The sequence below is a fragment of the Aulostomus chinensis genome, chromosome 5, assembly GCF_037954235.1.
Source record: "Aulostomus chinensis isolate RoL2024-O1b breed Wild chromosome 5, RoL_Achi_v1.0, whole genome shotgun sequence".
In the NCBI taxonomy this organism is placed as follows: Eukaryota; Metazoa; Chordata; class Actinopteri; order Syngnathiformes; family Aulostomidae; genus Aulostomus; species Aulostomus chinensis.
Genome location: NC_141324.1, coordinates 19,200,569 through 19,223,125, shown reverse-complemented (window position 1 = coordinate 19,223,125; position 22,557 = coordinate 19,200,569). Strand labels below are relative to the sequence as shown.

Genomic DNA, 22,557 nt, shown 5'->3' with positions numbered 1-22,557 from the left:
TTCAAGTAGAAACTAGTGCTTTTATTTAAGGAGGCTCCTGCAAATCTGCACAATTAAAAGCGTAGAATTGTAGTTACTTTTTCTCTCCCCTCCCTCACTTGCTAGAACATCTCTGAACATTTGCCTCACTCTTAGTTTAGGAAGCTACACTATTCCAGTCTGTTCACAATTAATGATCTGTGGCCTAACACCCATTAACACGTTTCTAATGTGACACAAAAATATGGTTAGTATTATCATTAAGGAAATTATGATGGAGCCGTGGAAAAATCCCATTAGCACGGCTGTCAGTGCGCTTGACATGCGGCTCAGTGTGTTGGACGGGGTGTCGCGGGAGCTGGCCGATATCTCTTCTTATTCCGTGGCATGTGTCTGTCTTGTTGTCATGGATTGTCTGCCTCCGCCACATGGAGGACGAAGAGTTCACAGACAGTGATTGATATCCGCCTCTGCTGCAAATGAAATCATGCGACGCAGGGCTTATTTGCATCTGTCTAGTTTGTCCTCTATTTATTTTTATCAAACCTAAATTACCAACAGCAGCAGCAAAAAAACACACACAAAAAAGCCAAACACAACACACTTGGAGTTATTGATTTTGATTCCTACTATAGTGGATTGTTGTGATTTGCTACATGGCAACATATGAAGGATTAGAAATATTATGCAATGTGATTAACACGCTCCTCTATTGCAAATTATTTATGACACTAATCATCAGTTCAAATAATGCTCATTAAGAAAGTTATTCATGTGTGTGTGTCCTCCTACCTCCCCTCCCAGCCCTAATTGAAGAGGGTTGACCTCTTGACCCGAGCTAAATTGAGTTGTAGTCCCTGTGGCGAGCGTCTCCTTCCCGGTCAGTCAGAGCGGATTACACAGCCATTGTGTTCGGCGCTGTATCGTCCAAGCTGGTTGTAACCAAGCAGATGAGTCACGCATATCCAGGAACACACACTCAGGGCTTTTTATGTGTGAGAAGTGCTGCCAGAGACACTCGCGCGCGCACGCACACATGCGTTCGGGCACACACACACACACACACACACACACACACACAAATACACACAGAGGCACATAAAAGCAATACATATACAGGCATTCGGTTCTTAAACGCAGCAGGGATTAATTTGATGGATTAGAGAAGGTACAAGCTGCCATGTTCTACTTTTTCATGTCTATTAGTTTTATGGGGCTGTGCATGTGGTGATCAATCTGTTCTATAAATTATTGTTTTTTATTTGTTTTTGCGCTGTGGAGAATTAATTCATTCCTAAAAAGGGAAATAAACCGTCTAGGGGATTGTCAGTCACAATAATGACAGTTACTCTGCATTCATTTTTTCGTGTGTGGCCAGTGTGTTAATTAGTGGCCTTTAATGCTGTACCACTTGTTGTGGGATTACGTTTTTTTTTCTTTTCTTTTTTTTTTTTTTGCTGCTTTGAAAATCAAAGGAGCAGCGCTGAAATGGTCCCACGTGTGTTTGGTATTGTATCAACAAAACCTAGCAGCGTGATTACAGTTTGTCAAGCGGCTGAGTGATACACTGTACCTTGTCAAACATTAATTAACTGATAGCAGCGATGCATTAATAACAATGTGGGATGAGTCGGTGAAGTCGTAATGAGATGATCATGCGCTTTAGAGCATGTTAATTAAAACTGTCCGGCTATTTGTGTTTTGCACTCGCCGATGTCCAGCTAGTGTGAAGCATCACAGGAGTTACCTGACAGCTCAACCCTCGACGCTCGCTCCCAGCTAAGCTATTATTTATCTGGGAGACAGGTGGAAATGATAAAAGAAGTTGTTTACTTTCAACGACAAAACTTTCACAGTGGTGACAAATCATTGCAAAGAAGAAGAAAAAAGCTGTCATATTTAAGTTTCCAGGCATTGTGAAATAGAATTTTTCTGCTTCATCTCACCAACAGGGATGGTAATCAAAACAAAAAATCCAGCCACCAACACCGTCTCTGATAGAACCGTGGGGGATTTATTAGGACCCCCCATCCTTATAGCCATTTAAATGATCTCAGATGCAAGGCGCTCAACAGTGTTAGAGAAACTCATTAAACTCTCGGGGCGTCAGTCACTGAGGCCTCCTTCAACAGGACCAGGTTTGTGATTCAGTCCTGTTTGTTGGCTCGTAGGGACAAAACCTCCACTGCGTCCAACCGTTCTGTCACTTTTAATTGATTTTGCTAATTAATTGCAACACCCTTGACTATTTATTTGGTGTGTTTTCTGTGTACAATGGTTTCTAGGGGAACTCTTCCCCCTTATATGTGAAAGAATATTGGCGTTTCTTTAGATAAAACCGATTCCGTGAGGGTTCGGTTTCTTCGCCGGACAAGGCCTGACGGCCAAACGTTGTTGCTCCGTCATTTGCCGTCTTCAGAAGAAACAGCTCAACACTTTCCTCTTCATTTTTCACGGAGGTTTGACACCCCGCTTGACAGAGACTCGCGCTCCCCCCAGGGAAAGGCTTCTGCCACCATAGGATCCTGCCTTAATTATGCAAAGTACAGGATATTTTGTATGATTTTAAAAGTGCGCCAGTTTCTGCTTTGGCAGTCACTGCCACACTCCCCTACTGGGAGGTCCTGTCAGACCCCCTCCTCTTCCTCCACCTCCTCCTCCTCTTCTTCTTCCTCTTTGCCCAGGAAAATGAATGGCTAGAAAGAAAAGACATAATGGAGAATGCATTTCAACTGCATGGGTGGAACGCTACAAAGGGTTAAATCACAGAGAAGAGAAGGTGGCGGTCGTAACAGTGAGACGCCCTCAGTGAGACCCTCATTTTACATAGAACAGGTGGGAGACTCTTTTGTTCTCTTCCCGCTGTTAAAATCCATTTCATTTCTTGTACTTGACACGCCTCGAGGAAGTCTCACCGGTTTCAAAAAGAAAAGGCTCTAATGTAAAAAAAAAAAAAATCTTTTTTTTTCTTTCTTTTTTCCTTTTTTTTTTTTAACTAAACACAAGTCGTGTGTTTCAAGGCCGCTAATGCGGTCAGAGTCAAATGTGTTCTATTTGCCGTGTCTCTAATGAGCGGATTCGTTCAAACCGTCACTATTTTGTCAGCCTCTCTTAAAAAAGAAAAAACTTCTACTATTTTTTTTTTGCAGTTCTGGCACGTCTTGAGTGTATGTAACAAGTTTTTTCTCCCCGTTGCGCTTGAAAGATCCATATTTATACAGAAATGTTTGCCGTCTAATCAAGGCGGTGTTACTCACTAATGGAGTCATCAAGGTGTTTTTCACTTGGTCACTGTTGATGTTGGTGCTGGTGGGATGTTTCATGGGAGGCGTTTATAATTCATCAGCCATTACCCCGTCCAATATGTTATTTACGTGGGTGGCTGTTTGCCTTGTTGCCAAACCTCATACATATGAAAGGCTTGCGTGGATTCCCAAACCACAGGTTGAGCTGTCGAAAGCTGTTGAAATCTCTTGGAGTTTCCATACTCGGAAAAAAAAAAAATCTCAGTAGTAAATAATAAAAAAAGAAGGAAATCTCAAACTTGTTTTTCACCGTTAACTGTTTCTTTCCCTCACTTTTTCCTTCCTCCCCCACCCCCCACCCCCGCCACCTTTCCTTCTCTCTCTCTCTGTTTCTGGCAGTAGAAGACAATGTGACAGAGGACCAGCACAGTCCCGGGCAGACTGCCATTCCAAGCGGTAATGCTCCATTTCATATTTCGTCATATTTCGGCTGGAAATTGAATCATGTCGTTGTTGGGTTTTTATGCGTTTCCTGTTGTTTTTTTACCCGGCAAACTTCACGGTTGCATGTGTGCAGGTTTGTTTTTGTTTTTTTATAATTTGTTTGCATGTATACAAGGATGCAGTCCTTGTCTTCCGTGTGTTCCTGACTCTTTTTTTTTTAGCCTCTTTTGTTTCCCAACTCTCTGTATGATGTAGAATAGAGCGGCCCAGATGAATGTGTCCTGTCTCTACACGTGCCATTCACAGTGGCCCTCCAGGAACAGCGCGGTAATTCAGGTCAGGCTAGCAGAAAGCCCCCTATGAATGAAACCTGCTCCTGATGCACCACACTGTATATTTTCATTTCATTTGTCTCTGGTAAAGGTTAAGTCTCAGGCGTGGTTATTTTAAACCCGATATGGATGGTTTTGCCCAGCAGGCTGGGGACCCTGGGTACTCCTAGGCTGCCACATTAGTCCGGCATTTACCCAGAGCGTTCCTACTGCTCCTGTGCGAATTACAGACACTGCATGCACCACTACAACCCGCCCTCGCTTTTTGCTTGTCATGTACAACTGCAGTATTACTCTCGCTTTTTTTTTTTTAGTTGGTTTATAATCTCCCTGCAAAGCAACACGAAACTGAGCTGTAACAGCTCTGATATCACGCAGAAAGTAGCACACGTCATTAACTTAACGCCGATCAGCCAAAACAAAGAAAACACAGACAGGTTTTGTCGGAATGGCTGATGGGGAAAAAAAGTTGATGACACTTGTGATCTTTTGCTGGAACTGGTAAATTGTAAGCACACTTACAAGCATCCAAACCACCAAAACATTAAAATTACTGAAAGGTTTGAGTATAATACAACCACCGCACAATAAATCTCTTAAATTTATCAGGATTATCAGGTACAACTTTTATTGAATCAGTTTGTCAGCTTGGAGGCTGTAATTTTGTGGTGATGTTAAATTGGGAGCTGTTCCTAGTATTTTGTCACTTTTACAGCTTTCAACTCATCTGTCTTGACAGATTGAATAAAACAACTCTGTCCCCTTTATGAAGGAGAATTACTGCGGGGTTGTTGTATTATACTCAAACCCCTCGTCAGTTTTAAAGTGTTGGCTGAATTTTGTGCAAAGATCTCAACTGTCGCTCAAGTTTTTTTGTCCGTCCTTTCCTAGAAAAACAGTGCAATACAGTATATGTGTGGCTGTGAGAAGTGTGCATTGAGAAGTGTCAGCGGGTGGTTGTGTGTAGAGAAACAGCCTCCTGTAACCCCGGCTCAAGACATGAAGGACTGGGCATGAGAGGCAGACTTGCCTCGGAGACCTCCTGTCATCCAGAGCCAAAGCAGAGCTAATGAGTGTGCCTGATTACAACGACCCCCTCAGACACACGGATCTCCCTCTACCCCCCCACTATCCCTCCACCACCTCTATCTCCAGAGTGAGGGGAGACAGCCACCACATGATCGATGTTTGCCTGTGGAGAAATCGGGAGGGCGCCCAAATTAATTTCTCACTTTTCCTCATTTGACTTCGTCTGACTGATTTATTTTTTAGCCCCCCCCTATCCTCCTCCTCCTCCTCCTCCTCCTCCTCCTCCTCCTCCTCCTCAGGATGCAGCTCGACGAATGGTCAATGAGCTGTTTGAAGCGGTAAACATTTAGGATTCTGTGATATTTCTCTCGCCAATTTGTCACATGTAACTTTTACAAATGTTTCGCCGCCTCGCGTGTGTGTGTGTGCGTGGCTGGGTGCGTGCGTGTCATGAGGTCTTTGCAGTAGCAGCAGTAATTCATCCTCAAACAAGCCTTCTTTTTTAATGACAGGCTGAAAAGCGTACCTGCGTCTTTCTTCCTTTTTTCCACGCATTTGCCATTTTGATGGACGTTTGCCACAATAGCCATTAGACTCGTGACAAGCTAAGGGCTTAATCAGACTTGGTGTCAGGATCGGCCTCGTAAGTAGACCCCCAGTTGTGCTCTTGCAGGCCCTTGCTTCCTGTTTCTCATTCATGTTTGATATGTAGCAAAGGCAAAGGAGAAATGCTAACAAAAGAGGCCCTCTAAAAGACAGACAGTATTATGCATAGTATAGAGGGGCAGGAACAGTGAGATATCTGAGATTTAATGAGGCAGTGCGCTTTTTTACCCAGAGAGTGTTGAGCAGGCTTAAGATCTGCAGCTTGGCTTTACCACTGCGCTGCCTGTGTGTAATTATAACCACATGCTCCATGCTTTTTCTTCTCTCTTATATATACATCCCTCTCTTTTCTTCCGTGTCTGTTTTTTTGCTTTCGGCTATGTCAGATTGAGGCGTTTTTTTTTTGTTTTTTTTTTGTTTTTTTGCTAAGAGAGAGAGAGAGAGAGAGATAGAGAGAGTGTCAAAAGTGGAGTGGACTGAGGCAAATAGAAGATCTGAAAGGGGTGGGGGTGTCTGGGTGGCGAGGTGCCGTTGTCTGAGACTCTGGCTGAGGTTGAGGCTGCCCGCAGATCAATGTACTGCAGGGCTCGCTACAGTGCTGGTGGGGGCGAAAGAAGAGGAAGGGACTCTTTCACTCCACCACTTCACAAAATCATATTCTCTATTATTCATTTCCTTTGATGTTTTACTGCACTAATGGCATGGCAAGGTGCTCCGTTCAATATTATCACTCCCTGTGAGAGAGCGAGCGAGTGAGACCTGAGAAAGAGAGCGTTTGCTGTGTTCAAATGTTGTTTCTCGTTCAAACCGCTTTGATTTCCGATCTTTTTTTTTTCCCCCCTTTTTTTGTAAATGCAGGATGATGCCGTGTGTATACACGCTGCCTCCTTCATGTAGAGCTCTTTCCCTTCTCCTGTAATTGCACCTTTTCTCTCTCCCTCCGCTCCACTTGTCATTATCTCATCATCAAATTTTCATAAATACACCTCGTGTTTATTTGTGACTTATAACACGATGGGAAACTTTTTTTTCTTTTCTGTCGGCGCATCACTTGAATTTTTCTAATATGATCTAAGAGGAATCACCAAACACCTCTGGTAATCTTTAAATTTCAAAACGATTCTAAATATAAAAGTGTAATTAAAACCTCAATATGAATCTGGAGGGGATGGGGGGGCAACGTCCATGAGAACACAGGCAGGAGGAACCATGCAAATCCTTGACGTTCGTTAACAATCTGGCAAGTGTCAAGAACACGGTTTCGTCGGAGGATCATGACGTTCTTTAATGATGTGGGATCAGTGGATGTGACGGTCTAAGTGGAGAGCCCCCAAATCCCATCCACACAGAGGGAGGATACACTCGGAGGCACATGTGGTGTTAGAATGTAGTGTGACCTATATATATGCTGGGGTGCTCTGCAAAAGTTTTAGATTTTTAAATAATGAGGTGCCGGCAACCGTGTGAAGGTTATTCAATCTTAATGTCCTCCTATTTCTGACAGCCTCTCTCACTCTGATAAAGGAGCGTGCTCACCTTTGATCAAGCCCGCCGACATGTGTCGACAGAAGCTGCTCGCTGGTTAAAATAAATTCTTAATTTGAACTTGGGGGTGGGTGGTTATAGGGTGGGTTTGCTGTGGAGGGTGGTGGGTAGAGGGGTTGGTTGTGGTGGTGGTGATGGTGGTGGGGGGCGGATATCATAGGATCAGGAACTCTGGGAAATGATGGGGAAATGAGGAGTTGGGTGAGCTGGTAATTATCTTTTTCGACACCAAGTTCCATAAAGGAATCCTGACGGAGCTCAACACAGTGTATCCACAGGCGAGTAAGAACATGGCGGCGAGTGATTTTTGGTTTTGAATCGTTTGAAAATGTCACATGTTGCTTTTCAAAAATAGCTTCTTCCTTCTCCCACGCTCTCAGTGTCTCATTTAATCTTGAAAAACCTGATTTTGAGGATGAAGTTACAATTTTTAGTTACTGTCGAGTTAACGCTTTGCTGTTTGACCTGACTATTTTTCCTGTGCCCCCCCGGAGTCTCTCCACCTGTCTCAGTGTGGGCCAGACAGCAGGAGGTGGGACAAGAGTAAGCTTCCCTGCTAGGGACCACAGGTCCCTTGTGGGGCTAATGGAGCAGAGAAGAGAATATCAGTTAAAGGGTTATAAATATTTAAGAGCAGAAATATTCAATAATATAAGGGTGGGGGGTCTAGGGGACTCTCCAACTCATAAGATGAAAGTTGTGGCATGATAAATGTCACTCTGCACCATAAGAGACACGAGTGGCTATGATGGATAGACCTGCGCCTTAAGATGTAAGATGTCAATCATCGCTAAGATTACCACAATTAGCACAGCACTAATGAAAATTCATCCTGAACAAAAACCCCTCACTATATTCCTCTCATGAATAATTTCTCTGACTGAGCTGCGATCATCTTACTTTGAGTTGACCTTATCAGAATATGGATCAGCGGTCAATGGAGCTTCCCTCTTGTCCTTCCCTTGTATACTAACATTGTCAAGCTGATTAACAAAATTAACAAGGGTGTTAAAGGTGATGGTAAATCCTCAATATGCCACACGTTTTTTCCTCTCCCTCCATATTCTACATGTGATTGTCAGCTAGCCGGAGCATGCTTGCATCGATCTGCTGTCCAGCCCGTAGAGGCTGGTAGCAGAGGATGTCCTGATCTGATAGATTACTGTATGAGGCCCACAGGCACAGGATCCTCAGTATTGACGTGGCACTTTAATCCCAGGGTTGGACGTGACCTTGCCGTGTCAAGTCCCACCCCACAGACACACACGTGCGCTCAAACGCACACACACACACACACACACACACACACACACACACACACACACACACACACACACACACATAAAACCCCACCCCACCCCCGCCGTCTCCAACATGTTGCAGTTTACACTTCTAGCGCAGCATCACAGCGGTGCACCGGAGGTCACTCAGCTTGACCGACATCCAGCTTGGAAGTTAGAGAGGAAACTCTCATCAAGAATTGAAAAAACAAAAAAACAAAACCCAAAACAGACTTAACTTCCCTTTTTTTCCTTTGGATATAACCCTAGATCTTTAGAACAATATGACAAAATCCATTATGACATTTTAACATAAAACTTTCAATTCTTAAATGCAGCCATCAGTTGTTTTCCCTGACAGAATCCAGCTGTAATATTAGGAGAAATTAATGATTCATAAAGTCGACTAGAAAAGTCTTAATGTCCTCCACAGGCGCCTTGTACGCAATAAGTGTTTACATTTCAGTGGATATTGTGAATTCTGTAAGTGTGTGTGTGTGTGTGTGTGTGTGTGTGTGTGTGTGTGTGTGTGTGTGTGGGTGAATCATAAGTCTATATTGTGTGGCCTCAGTCAGAAGTGTTTCCCCCCAGAGCAAGAAAGGCCTGCATCTGTGAGGATTGGGTTGGGATTTTCATTTTCTTGAAACACCTTCTGTTCTGTTCTGCATGGTCCCACTGGGGACCTCAGTGCTGATATTTTTAGAGGGCATGTTCCGAGAGCCTCAGTCTCCAAGAAGGAAGGACAATGGAGGGTGTGATGTTACATCAATACTTGGCACAAGTGGGGGAAAGGAAAAATCCTGGGTGGCCTCGATGAGTTCTGGACTGCCTTTCCTCAAGGATTTTTGTAGTTTAAGAGCACCCAACAGAAGGAGGACTCAAAATGGCCGCCCATGTGTATATGCACCCAGTGTATCTACACCCACACCTGCACACAGCTGTGCCACATGTCCTCAGGCAATGTTAGCTGCGCGCTAGGTGAAAAAGCAGGCTTCCTTCCTAATGTTCCCCTCTGGAGTTTCAGGACAAGCTAAGAAACACTCGCATCAGTGGCGCTTAAAATGGCTGCCAGTGAAGCACAAGGGCTCTTCTGCCCCACAGAGCCATAACCAGGATGACATGATTGTGTGATTGTAAGTATGGGTTTTTAATCAGTCTTATTGTGAAGTGTGATGGTCACAGTGGGGGAGAAAGAGAGCTGCAGGCCATGCTGCCTATTTATGAGATGCTCTTGTGAGCCATGTTCATTTTACAATATCAAGATGTTTACGGTAAACTGTGAGTGAGGAACCCAAGGTTTGATTTGTTGGAATATTTCAACATCCTGTGAAAAACTTCTGATTAAACTGGAATTGTGATTCCTCGTCCTGGTTGAGGGTAGTCAGTGAGTCGCCTACCCCTGGCACTACTGCAGCACAAAGCCAACAAGAGACAAAACTGCAGATGGATTGAAGAATATTGATGTGCGCGACCCGCGGCTGCCTGCGAGCAAGGCTGAATAATTTAGGGAAGTGTGTCGTGACGACAGTGTTACACACACCAATCTCAGTTTTGTGTGTCTTTCTGTGCTACTGTGCTCCAGACAACCAGCGTTCTGGCCTAGATGTCTGGGTAATATGGCATGGTCTGTCTCCTTTGATAGACGCCGACTGACGCAATTCAGCACTGGCTGGTGGAATTTCATATTTCTTTGGTCCAGCCAAACCTGCAAGCCAGGATTTATTAACTACCCATATTCCCATCAGTCTACTTTCATATACTGAAGTTTTGCTTGGGTGAAGCAGGGCAAACACAACGTAAAACCATTTCTAATAACGGAGGTGTGTGTGTGTGTGTGTGTGTGTGTGTGTGTGTGTGTGTTTGTGTGTGTGTGTGTGTGTGTGTAAGCATTTGCCACCTTGTCTGCCTGTATATCTCTCACCCTCACCTGCCCAGCACTTCTGTTATGGCATGAGTGGTTGAGTTACAGAGGCCCAAATTGAACCTGCATTTTTATTACAGCTTTTATTATTGTTTTTATTAAATCCAGAGTCTAGAAAGCCGTTTTATTGACACCCAGAGGAAGCTGTAGAACCTCGCTGTGTGGGTCACCCCACTGACTACATGGTGCTGTCATTTCCTGTGGCTCGGCAGATCCAGAGTGCGCCCTCGAGAGGGCGGCGGAGGATGGTGAGACCGGGCGTCTGAGGAAGAGGCTGCTCTCTCCAGAGGAAGGAGAGGAGGGAGAGGAGGAGGACGAGGAGCCTGCGCTGCACAGCTGCGACAGCTGCCAGCAGGTGTTCGAGTCGCTGAGCGATCTCACCGAACACAAGATTAATCAATGCCAGCTGACAGGTAAACAACGTTCAGCCCACCGAGCCTCCCCTCCACTCTGCCACTCAGTTCTTCTCCCACTTCCACTCTCACTCTATGCTTTCACCAGAGAATATGCCTCACTATGTGTGTTAGCACGCTGCACCAAGGGGAGTACTACACCACATTCATCAGTAGATATGCAACAACACACACAGGCCTCACACACATCATGTACATTCGCTGTATATAAATATCTGCAGATTTGACATGCAAATTAGCTTCAAGTGTCCTTAGAATAGATGACAGCAGGTTGCAGGATTTGTTGAAGGTGCATTGTGTCCTTGCCTCATTTTCTACAGCACCACACTAATTCTAACGTTATTATTTTTTGGGCTCCACGTGGACCTACCAGGTCCCAGAGTAACCAGACCACCAACTGGAAACTTGCTCCAGGAAAGTCCCTCAGCTGCTCCCAGTGCTAGCTAGACACAGTAGTAGTGGGACTGAAGGAGAAGGATGCCATTGGCAGACTGTGTCATTGACCTGTTGATGGATGAATAGAGCTATAAATAGTCTGACAAGGTGGCAGACAGAACTAATGATATGAACTGAAGGTTTCCATGTGCTTCCTCTGGACTTGCTGTCCTCCTTTATACGTCCTGCTACGCCTCATTCAGACACAGAATATGACCAGGCTGAAAAGTAATAATCCTGTTTCTGATGAAGCTCTCATTTCAAAGCAAAATTCGAGCGCCGCACGAGAGAAAGTCGTCTCTTATTCTGTTTACGTTCAAGCACAATTGGATTTCATATTTTTACAACCCACAATCAGCAAACCACAAATTATAGGGTAGATGTCCCACAAGAATTTCCATTAAATGTAAGTGAACCAAGTCTTGTGATTGTTTGTGTGAATACAAGCAAAGAAATGCTTTATTGTAAAAGCAGATTTTTGTATAGTTGTGTGTGTGTGTGTGAGTGTGTGTTGTTGTGTTGTTGCGATCATCCAACTAAGGAGTTCATCAGTGAGAACGAAACAGAACATCCTGTCACCCTTTCCTCGCATCTAACTGGAGCCAACAGATTCGTGGCCAGTATATTTGGGGGAAAATATGGAATTATAAACACAATGGGCATTATTTAAGACGGGGGGGGGGGAGCTGGGGGACATGTTCTTTCATGAATTAAAATTCTCTTTAATTATGCATATTTGTGGTGTAATAATCGGTAAATTGTCAGTAATGTTACATGAGTTTTGTTTTCGGGGGCAGGTATTTCATGTTCAGCCCTGTTGATTTGTGGTCATGACTGACTCAGCCATATTTTTCTTATAATGAAGCCAGGCTTTTATAAATGTCAATCTTACGGACAAATAACTCTTAATTGCTCAATGATGAAAAAAACACAGTTTGGATAAGAGCCCCTGTGGAAAGCAAACAAAAGAATCTAATTGCCATTAGGGTATTGTGATTGTGCAGAAACACTCTATTAGTATTCAAACACAGTGGGAGAAAAGAAACTTCTAGATGGCATACTAAGTACTTTGAATGTGTGTGTGTGTGTGTGTGTGTGTGTGTGTGTGTGTGTGTGTGTGTGCGTGTGTGCGTGCGCACGCGCGCGAGCGTGTGTTTGTGTATTCTCTGGAATACGAGAGGAGATTTCCTATGTGGCATTATGTAGACATCCATGACCAATTAATCTGCCTTACATCGAGTCTCTACTCACAGATGGATCCTTTATTAGAACCATTTTCTAATCAACCACCAGCACCTGCTAAACCGTCCATTTTTACCATTTCAAATGTTTTCTTCCTGGTAAACAACTTGCAGAGCTTTGACTGGAACCAATCTACATATGGAGATTTGCTTGACAGAACTCTTTTCCCCAGCTGATATCCAATAAACATATACAGTGTATTACTAGAGGCAGACATGTCCATACAAACACATCATCTCCTGGGTCATGGATCTTGTTTTCCTTTGAATGTCAAACAAATTTCATGACAACAGACTAAATAAAACAGATTCTAGCTGTTATGCCGGCCACACCCAGATGGACAGTAAGAAAGAGAAAGATGTTACATGTCACAGCGATCAATGGCGGCCATTGTCTCCTCCTGTCTGGCAGAGGTATAACACCTTTCCATGCACTTAAGCCGTGACCACTGCAGTGCGCTAAGGGAGCGCATGGGTATGGATTGCTTCGTGTCCCCGATGCAATCGGTGCTATTGATCGTGCTAATGCTGGACTGCGGAGGAAGGCGAGAGCCTGAGAAAGTGAGCGAGCGAGAAGGAAGGAGATGGGGGGGGAGAGAGAAGGAGAGAGAGTGCTGCAGGAATGCATCCCCAGGGAGCCTCTCTTGGGCTGGGGCAGGGCTTCAGGAATGCTCCCCAGGAGATCCAAGTGAAGGCTAGGGCAGGGCTGGAAGAATGCTCCTCTAGAGAGTTGAGAGTGGAGGCTGGCTGGGGCAGGGCTGGAGGAATGTTCCCCCAGAGCACCCCTTAAACTCTGGGGCAGAAGCGGAGGGGCTCCGTGGGGGGAGTATGCTCCCCCGTCCCCCCTCCGGCTCCAGGATGGCTGCAGATCAGGTTTCCATGTGGGGATCAGCATCCTGCCGACAGGGCTTTAGGCAGCCCTGGGGAGGAGACAGGAGGCTTGAGGCTCTGCTATTCCATAGGCCTTTCCAAAAACACTTCACAAATGCTTTGTCTCACTTTCTTACTGTATTGTCTCTTGTATTGTTACTGATCCCTCGCAGAGGAAGAGACACAGCGGAGCTTGATTTCTGTTCTTTGTTGGCACAGGACATGCTCATATGCCAGATATGAGATTGCAATTGAAAAATGCTTTCAGACCTGAAGAAATACTGCCGCTCCTCAGCTCATTTCTTGTGTTTACTAGCTAGCCTGTAAACAGAAATAAGGTCTCTAGCAGAGAGTTTTAATTCAGAAGATTGTATTTCATCGAGTCTCTGAAGGTATTTGAATAGCCTGGTGCACACACATGGGCTGACAGCTCGGTAGCCTTTCTTTCATTATGGGTCCAGCTCCCTTGAGCAACACCTTTTCTTGTGTCCTTCACTAGAGGAGGGGCATGGCTGCTCCCCCCAGAGAGATCCATGCCCTGCTATTTTAACCCTCTGTGAGATGACCTTTTTAATAAGTGTCTTTCTCTGTTTTCCTGCTGGCCACTGTGCGAGCAAACAGAGCATGTCTTCTGCTTCCCTCAGATAAAGGAATCAATCAGAGAGGGTGCAACAGAGAAAGAGAGAGAGATAACTGGGCCATATATGGATTTATATTATGTAGATTTCCCCTTTCTTCTTCCCAGTAGACGTTACAAAAATGCACTCAGCTTCAATAAAATACATTTCAGATTTATGAGAAAAATACAAATGAAATACTGATACTCTGCGTAAAAAAACAATAATATCTCTCCACAATGCAGAGGGTGGTAATATGATAGAAATAGTTTCGACACATTTCTAATACGTAGTTCCTGTTTGTGACAGGGAATCAGATGAAAATTTAAGAGCCACTCATATATGTTTTCCTCCTTCCATTCCTAACCATGACATGCTTATTTGAAGTGTTTGAATTCATCTGCATCAAGTCTTTGGGTCAGCAGCATGGAAATATTCAGTAATAGCCTCAACTATGAACAGGCCCCTGGCAGTGCGTGTTTTCTGCTAAGTGTTTCCAACAGGCTCCTATTGGTTTTTTTGTGTGTGTGTGTGTGTGTGTGTGTGTATTTTTTTCAAGCTAACTTTCAGTATTGATCCAACAGCTGCTTCATGGCTGCCAAGAAGAATGTGCCAAACTGCAAAGACTTTATTTGCTTCAAAATAGCTCACATAAGAGGAAAAGTGACATGAGCAAGACCTGATTAGCAAAACTGTGAGCCAGTTCATCAGAAATTCTGCTGTGTTTCTGTCGGGGCGTCTTGCGACATCCTGGTACAAAGAGCAGCACACTGATTACAAGGCTTTGAAAGGAGGAGAGGCGGTCAGAGGAAAATAGCTACTTCTGGCACAACGCAGCCACTGAAAAGAGACCTCATGCTAGAGTGAGCTCTCAGAATTGAGCTTTACTCTATGTGTGTGTGTGTGTGTGTGTGTGTGTGTGTGTGTGTGTGTGTGTGTGTGTGTGTGTGTGTGTTTGCGTGGGGGGCATTTTACATGTGAGGAAGAGGACTAGGTTGAAAGAGAAAAAGAAAGAAATGGAGAGAAAGAGGGTATTAAAGTAGATGTTTGACTCCATGCCATCGCATCCCTGTGCGTTTCCTCACTGTGCGACAGCGCCAGTAACATTAACAGGAGTGTCATTAGGAATTCAAAGCATATGCCCTCATGAGGACGCCCTCTTTCTCTCTCCCCTGTGCTTCACACCGCACACATTATGCACTGTATAAAGTATTTATTGGTCTTTGTCAGATGAGGACTGCATTTTCTGCAGAAAAACAATCAAAATAAGAAAAGAGGAGCCTGTGTTTTATGTTAAAGGCAGAGGAGACAACGGCCAAACGCTACAACTTTTTCCTCCATCATATTCCCCTTCTTTCTAACACACACCACATTTTCTTGCTCAATCAGTCATCTGCTTTGGCATGCAAACACACACATGCATGTATTAACGGCACGCGCGCACACATGCTCCCTCCGAGCACCTGCGTGCCTGCACTCTGCATTTTAGACGACATAATTCATCGCCCAAGAGGCAAAACACATGCTGTGACTTCATCCAGTTGATCTCTTCCTTAAAGTAGGTAACTACAAGAGCAGGGATGACATGGACAAAACCGATCATCTCATGTCCTCCCCCCAAACTACACACACTGAGTGAAAACACTATATCAACGACACTGTTGTTATTTCCCCCACCACTATGTAGCATCCCTTTGAAACTACTGACTTCAGTCATGTGACAAAGACCTGGCCATGAAGCGGTTGTCTCGGTTTCTCTTGCTCTCTTCATCTCTCCCTGGCCCCGGCTCTGCCTGCTCTTTGTTCACTCTCTTCCTCAGCCTGCAAGTCTTTTTCAGCGGCACAAGCTGAAGAATGGCACATTAAATCTTAATAGGACTGCGTCTGGCCGTGTTGAATTGCAGAGCGTGTTAAGCCAGCGCTTTCCTCCCCCTTGGCACACGCTCGTGGAAGTGGAAAACAATTGAATAAAAGAAACCGCTCCCTCCCTCTGTAACACAAGTGACTTCGTCTGCTCTGCTGAAGCTGTGAGACTGAACTGACTCCAGCTCACAGATAGCTTATACCGAGCTACATAAATGACACCAGCCCTTTTCCAAAGTGTGAAGACATACGCTTGAACTTGCAGGCACAGAATTTACCCGACCACCCACCACATTAAACTGTTGCGTATTCCCTTTCTTGTGAGTGTTTTCTTCAGACAAATTAAAACAGATCACATGGTGGACAAAACTAACCAGGAGAGCAAAGTAAAATATCTTGTGGTGTTGGGAGTAAAGCAGGCGTTTCTAATGAGTAAAGGATGGGTAGATAAAGACGTAGCGAGAGACACAGTCAAGGTAGGGAAGAGAAAATCTTAGCAGCAGCAGCTATGTGAGTCCATGCCTGCTTTGTAAGGCAGTCAGAGGTGGTAATTAGCCAGTGATGAGTTGACTGGTTGTGTGTCCACGGCACTGCTGGGTGGGGCTGTGGGAGGTAGATAAGGCTGGCAGTGGGCTTATCTCTGAGAAGGACAGGCACCAGGCCTGCCAGGCAAATACACCAACAGACCAGCCGCATTTTATTAACAACATCATTAATGCCAAACAGGTTATGTGCAGTGGCTCGGAAGAGAGACGGGAAAAAGTCTCAATTCCTGCTTGAGTGGTCAGTCTGAAGTTAAGCAAGGAGCTGCCGGAGATGTTTACCAGGTAGGCAGCCGACGGAAGGGCACGGAGAGCGAGCTTGGATCTTACCTCTGGGTTTTTATTCACCCTCCTCCGGGTCCCCAGAATTCAAATGATTTTCTCTTTCAAACATGGGACTGCTCACCGGAATAATGATGAAGCAGATACAGAGAAACATAACTAGGCACAAGGAAAAGGCAAACATGTATTTTAATAACTTCATGGACTGTGTTTTCTAATGTTTGCTTTGTGAAATCTGGATTCTGTTTCTCTCTTTTCTGCACCCAGTCAGGTTTGCAAGCTTATTTATGCCTTTAGATAATAAGTTAGTGACAAAGGTAAGAATAAGATTAACACTTTAAGAAGGTAATCTTATGGCTTTTGATTAAATAACACCTCAACAGGTGTGTATGTGGCAAATTATTGTTCCGTGATGTGATTTTATACACAGTCCTGTGTGGCGTGCAGCGTAACACACTCATCATTAGCATATCAAATGCCAAAACAAGCTTTTCACCGGCATGTTCCTCGACCGTAATTTACACCATCGGGATGTAATGTGACTTTCAGACAAAGGCGAGTTCACCAGTCGACATGCACCTCCTTCACAGTCACCTAAAAGAAACATTTTCATATTAACACTCCCAAACTAAAAGGCCATAGGATTTTGCCTACGTCTGCATGGAAATGTACTGCACATCGATTCCCATAGGGTTTTTTTCCTCCGACGGCTTTTGCCAAAGTTGCCGGTAATGGGAGGAAAGGAAAGAGGGAGATGGAGGGCGGTGGAAAGAGTGACCAGTCCGACAGGTTTATGTCTCCCAGCAGGCTGAGCACTGTGGAGCGGGCCCACAGGAAGGAGTGGAGCCAGCTGTGACGGCATCCTGCTAGCCACTGTGGTTTAGGAACTTTGGGGCTACACTATCACCGACTCAACATTTCCCCTTCTCCTCTACCTCTCCCAGGGGTTGTTTTTGTTGGCCAGGGGGTAGTGTTTGGGTGGGGGCTGCTATGGGGCTCTGTGGAACAGCCACTCCTATACTTCAGGATATGGGGAGTTCAGCCACCCACAAGGACAGTGATTCTCAAATATCATGTGAAGTAACACATTTGTTCCTGAGCACTAATTGCCATTTTTCGGACTGGGAAGGTAGGTTCATAAATTTAGTTTTATGGGCAGGATGGGTGTCGTTTTAGGTCTCCAAGGCCACCAGCTGGACTGTGCTTTGGCAGCGTGTGTCGGTGCTGAATGTAATGGTCTGACAGTAAAGTCATGCTGTCAGGTAGTACAGAGATGTCCTCTTTATGTTAAGAGCAGTGGACAGCGGGGGGTCCTGCACCGCTGAGGATGTAAAGGTCATCTAATCTATTCCACCTCCAGCCTGCCTTGCTGAGCGATCATTCTGGAGGCGTCAATCGATTTGATCAGAGAGCCTCTCCTATAAGAGATGGCCTCCCAATGAGTGGCGAGGATTTTACCTTGTGCCAGCTTGGTACATGTCTTTGGCATAAACCTATAGATTCAAATCCCTGATCAAACTTACCACCTGTGGTAGCGATTCTCTAAATAATCCCCCCTGCTTTAGACCGCAAACAACATCTACTGTTACAATCTTTTCTCCGTGTCATCAGACTCGTTCTGTATGCAACGCATGCACACTAAAATCCGATCAACAAAATCCTGCAGGACCGACTGACAACCAGGAGAGATTGGGCTGTAGTAAACAGAGTGGTAATCTTTATATTAGGACATTATGTGCCCCCAGTCAAAGCATGATGCATCTTTCTCATCATGAACTTGGTTTGTCGAACATACCCCACAAACAAAGTCAACAGACAAAACCATCGTGTGATTGGATTTTAATCCAATTGCATTATTATTCAGGCCTCCCATTGGCCATTCATTACTCTCACATGGAGCCTGTGTGGGTTGTTATCACCCAATCAGGCTCAAGACTGTATTCTGGAGAGCATGCTTTCGTTTGCATCCTTTAAACCCTCTGAGCCTTCCCTCTCTGCGGGCCCGCCAACGGAATACCTAATTCCAAAGTAAACTGATTGCTCTCTCCAACAAGATTACACTGTGATGATGTTAGCCAAATGAGGCTGCTATTCGGATGCAACCAGGGCAGGCAAGGATGCTTACCGCAAGATGACTGATCAGCATGTTAAGAGAAACGAGGTTGGGAGAAAAGGAGGGGAAAATGAGGAATAGAAATCGAAAGAGTGCGAGAGAGAGTAGTGCGCATGGGGGTAAGCAGAAATGTAATTTGCTTCTCACCTCAGGCGACTGGGCTCCGAGGCCAGCAAATATGCAAACAAGCTGAGCCTGGCCATCAATAAGAAGACCCTAGATGATTACTAATCTCCACTGCAGAAGTAGATTGAGGTCTGTTCAGCATCACCGTGCAACGCCAGGAAAAGGGGGAAAAAAAAACTTCATCTATATTGGGCCCCCCAACTTTATGCGAAACTCAGTTATAGGTACTTTGACCTTCAATTTCAGAGGTATTTATTTACGATACAAAACAGCAGTACGGTTGAAAAGTCTTAAAACGACATTTTAAATTTTAGATTTGATGAGCCAATGCTATAACCTCTCCGTAACTTCTCAAGTCACCTCTGTCTTTTGATCACGGTGAACTCTTGAGCTCTTAGATGTGAGGTGCAGTAGTTTACCCGCCCATTGTCATTCCCCATCCGTAATCCAGGATAGAAACACCTATGGGACATGGACCAGGCTGGAGTCATTAGGTGTGTGCGTGGCTTACCCAGACAGCCAGATAAACCAGATGCCTCGGGATGGCCAGGGGTCATCTCTCTGTGAGAACACGTTGTTGATGTCCTTGTTTCTCTCTACTTCTTTTCTTGCATCTACTCCTTCTCTCGCCCCTTCTTCATCATTCTTTTTCTTTCTTTCTTTCTTTCTTTCTCTCTCTCTCGCTCTCTCTCTCCCTTGATTGCTGCGCACAGTCATCACAAACACAGAGGTCCGTGTTGGAGCTTAGCAGTCGAAGAACCTGTCAGCTGAAGGGAAGGAGGAAAGACAGACAGGGGAGTTGTCTGTGGCCCTAGGTTGAATGCCTGAGGGTGTACTACGTGTGGAGGGTAGTTAGTGCAGGAGGGAGGCATCGCAGTCTGCAGGTGAATCCTCTCAATTTGGGAGACTTAATGCATTTGAATCATTACCTCTAGGGGAGGGAGTGTTATGACTCTCTGTTACAGAAAGAACCTTGATATAAAATGCAGCAAAAGTTATGTCTTTTTTAATCTTTTATTTCTGATACAGCAGGTGGGCCATGTACGAGGAATATATATATATATATATATATATTATTCCAAGTATGTCTTCCGAGTCCTAAAGATAATTGACTATTCCTTGTATTTTAGAGTGTGTTTCCAGCATTGAGCTTTACCCTCTGCAGCGAGTGCACAAGCTCTGAGGATGTTCACCTGGCATGGTGCCTGTTGTAGCTGCCCTCCTGTTGAGGAAAAGCAGGCCAGGCTCGAGCTTTGTTTGTTTGTTAGGTGAGCATTTTTTGCAGGTGTGTGCAAGTTTGTGTTTGCATGTGCATGAGGAGGAGGAGGAGGAAGTGCGGGGGGGATCATTAGGATGAAAGGGTCAGAGTGTGTGTTACGTTCAGCGAGAAGGAGAAAGAACAGAAGATTTATTTTTGCGGAGATGATAGGAAGGGTGGTTAAGAGGGTTTTTGGGGGGGCTGGTGGTGGTGGTGGTTGGATCTCAACACAACTGAACCATCCATCTGCTCAGCCATCAATCATCACGCTCTCTGTCCCTTTGTTCATTTATTCATCTAGCCATTTATCCATCCTCACCTGTGACCGAAAGGCCATGTCTCTTTGTGGCCCTGATAATCTGGACCAATTTCCTCTGCAATTTATTTCCAAGCCAACCTCCCTCCTGGTCAAGCAGCATCAGGCTTTCTCAAGGTAGAGCCACTCATCCCAGCGAGCCCCCTCCCACCAATCACATCCTGTTCTTTTTTTCCCTCCTTCTCCTCCTCAAGCCTTACACATCTCTTTTAAAGTTTCAATTCAGCTGTAAAGTAATACAGGAATTTCTTTACTGTAATCTCTGACACCACTCAGAAGCTGTTGTTTACTTCTAACATCCTAATCCTTCTCCATCTTTGTTTTCTATTATCATCTTCCATTTCTATCCAAGACTCGCCTTGCTCCCTCCCTCCCTCCCTCCTTCCCTCCCTCTATTCTGTCATGGCTCCTCAGTATTCTGCTGCTGTCTTGTGTGGAGTGATTTTGCCCAGACACGTCTGGCTCTGGGTAAAGTGCGGTCCCCAGAGAGCACGCTCCGCAGCCCCCAGGTCGCCGGCACCATGAATACATTATGACCCCCATTTCCATCCTGTTGCCACGGCAGCACTTTTGGAGCCGCAGGGCGATTAAGACGTGTGCTGTCGATACCCTGATAGGAGCAGAAGTTGGGTCTGGAAACTGGCCTTTGATCAGATTCCATCCTCCCGCCTCTTATTGGTGGCTTCAGTGCAGGAGGACAAAGAGCAGCTCTACTGGGCTTTTTATTGGCTTGACAAGCTCACCTGCTGTAAGCAGACCATGGATCTATTCGCCAGTTACCCCCCCCCCCCACCTTTCTGCTTCATCTCCGTCTTCCATGCCTCAAACCATTTCCCTCCCTCATCCTCACTTCCGTTGCTCCTCCCCATCGCCGCAGTTCAGCTAAGGCAGCATTATACACAGTTTCTCTCCGCTCCCTGACATTTTGCTTTCCTCACAAAGGAAGCAACTCCCTTACCTTTTATTGTTTCCTTTTTTCTTTGGGGGATGATGTATAAAACATGGTGCCTCAGGTAGAGGATGTTGGGTAGGAAGCCATGTCCCCCTAAATGGCCAGCCGTGTGCATGCGCCTAACACTTCACTGAGCAATCTGTCAACATGTCAGCAACACATGTTTTGTAAAAAGCCTCTGGTGGGAGCCAGGGGAAAAAAGGCACTCCTGCCAGACCAGAGAGGAAATGCTTTTTTCTCTTCTATGCAGTGGATTTTCTATTGCTGGTGCTCAGTCCCACGGGCCCCCCCCCCCCCCCCAACACACGCGCACGCACACACACACACACACACACACACACACACACACACACACACACACACACAACACCCGTTGTCTGCACTTCAGAAATTTGAACTGGGGACCCTCGAGGGGATTTACTGGGAGGGTGGGGGTAGGCTGGGAGGGAGGGGCTCCCTCTTTTTCAGAGCGTATGAAATTGTGAAGGTATATTGTGGCAGGTCCCCAAGCGGTCTTTTCTAATACCTGAGTTTCTGGCAAAGCTGGAAATTACCAGCGGCTCCCCCGAGGGACGGCTTTATCCACACCAGGAAGGGGAGCAGAACTCAGTGGGGAGGTTACTTAATGCATGGCTGAAATAAAAGAATTTCTGAGAGACAGATGCTGAAAAGCTAGCTTTTTTTTTCTTTTTCTTTTTCACCACCCCCCCAACACGCACTCCCATTCCCTCTCCCTCTCTCCTTTCCTCCCCAGTAGTATAGTTTACTACTCTCTGCCTTCTCTTGAAGGGTTCTAGTTTAATAAACTTTCAGAGGATCCTGCTGGTGCAGACAGCTAGACAAATACCCTTGTGTGTTCTCTTTTGTCGGAGATACAGCTTTTTGTTATGTTCTCGCAAATTTGATTTCTCCCTCTGTCTTTCGTTTTCTCCGCCGCCCTCTGTCTCTCTCCCTCTCTGCATTTTGTCTTCATCTCCCTCGTCCTCCTCGCGCTGTCTGTCTCTTCAGCATGCGCGCGCACACACACACACACACACACACACACATATACAAAGTCAAACTCTTGTCACTTGTGGTTGAGTTTATTGTTTGGTCTGTTTCTTCGTTCTCCCCCTCTGTGCTCCCTTTTGTTTTCTGTATGTTTTGTT

The 22,557-nt window shown here is 45.3% G+C and overlaps 1 protein-coding gene across 2 annotated transcripts in view; it reads left to right on the top strand.

Annotated features, from left to right (window-relative positions):
• Window positions 1-22,557, top strand: part of LOC147261616 (zinc finger protein 521-like) — a 90,627-nt gene that overhangs the window by 3,518 nt on the left and 64,552 nt on the right. For both annotated transcript variants that reach the window (XM_086203730.1, XM_086203729.1), the window contains exons 2-3: window positions 3,627-3,680; window positions 10,594-10,794. In XM_086203730.1, coding sequence (XP_086059856.1) covers window positions 3,627-3,680; window positions 10,594-10,794 — 255 coding nt within the window. The remainder of the gene's footprint in view (window positions 1-3,626; window positions 3,681-10,593; window positions 10,795-22,557) is intronic.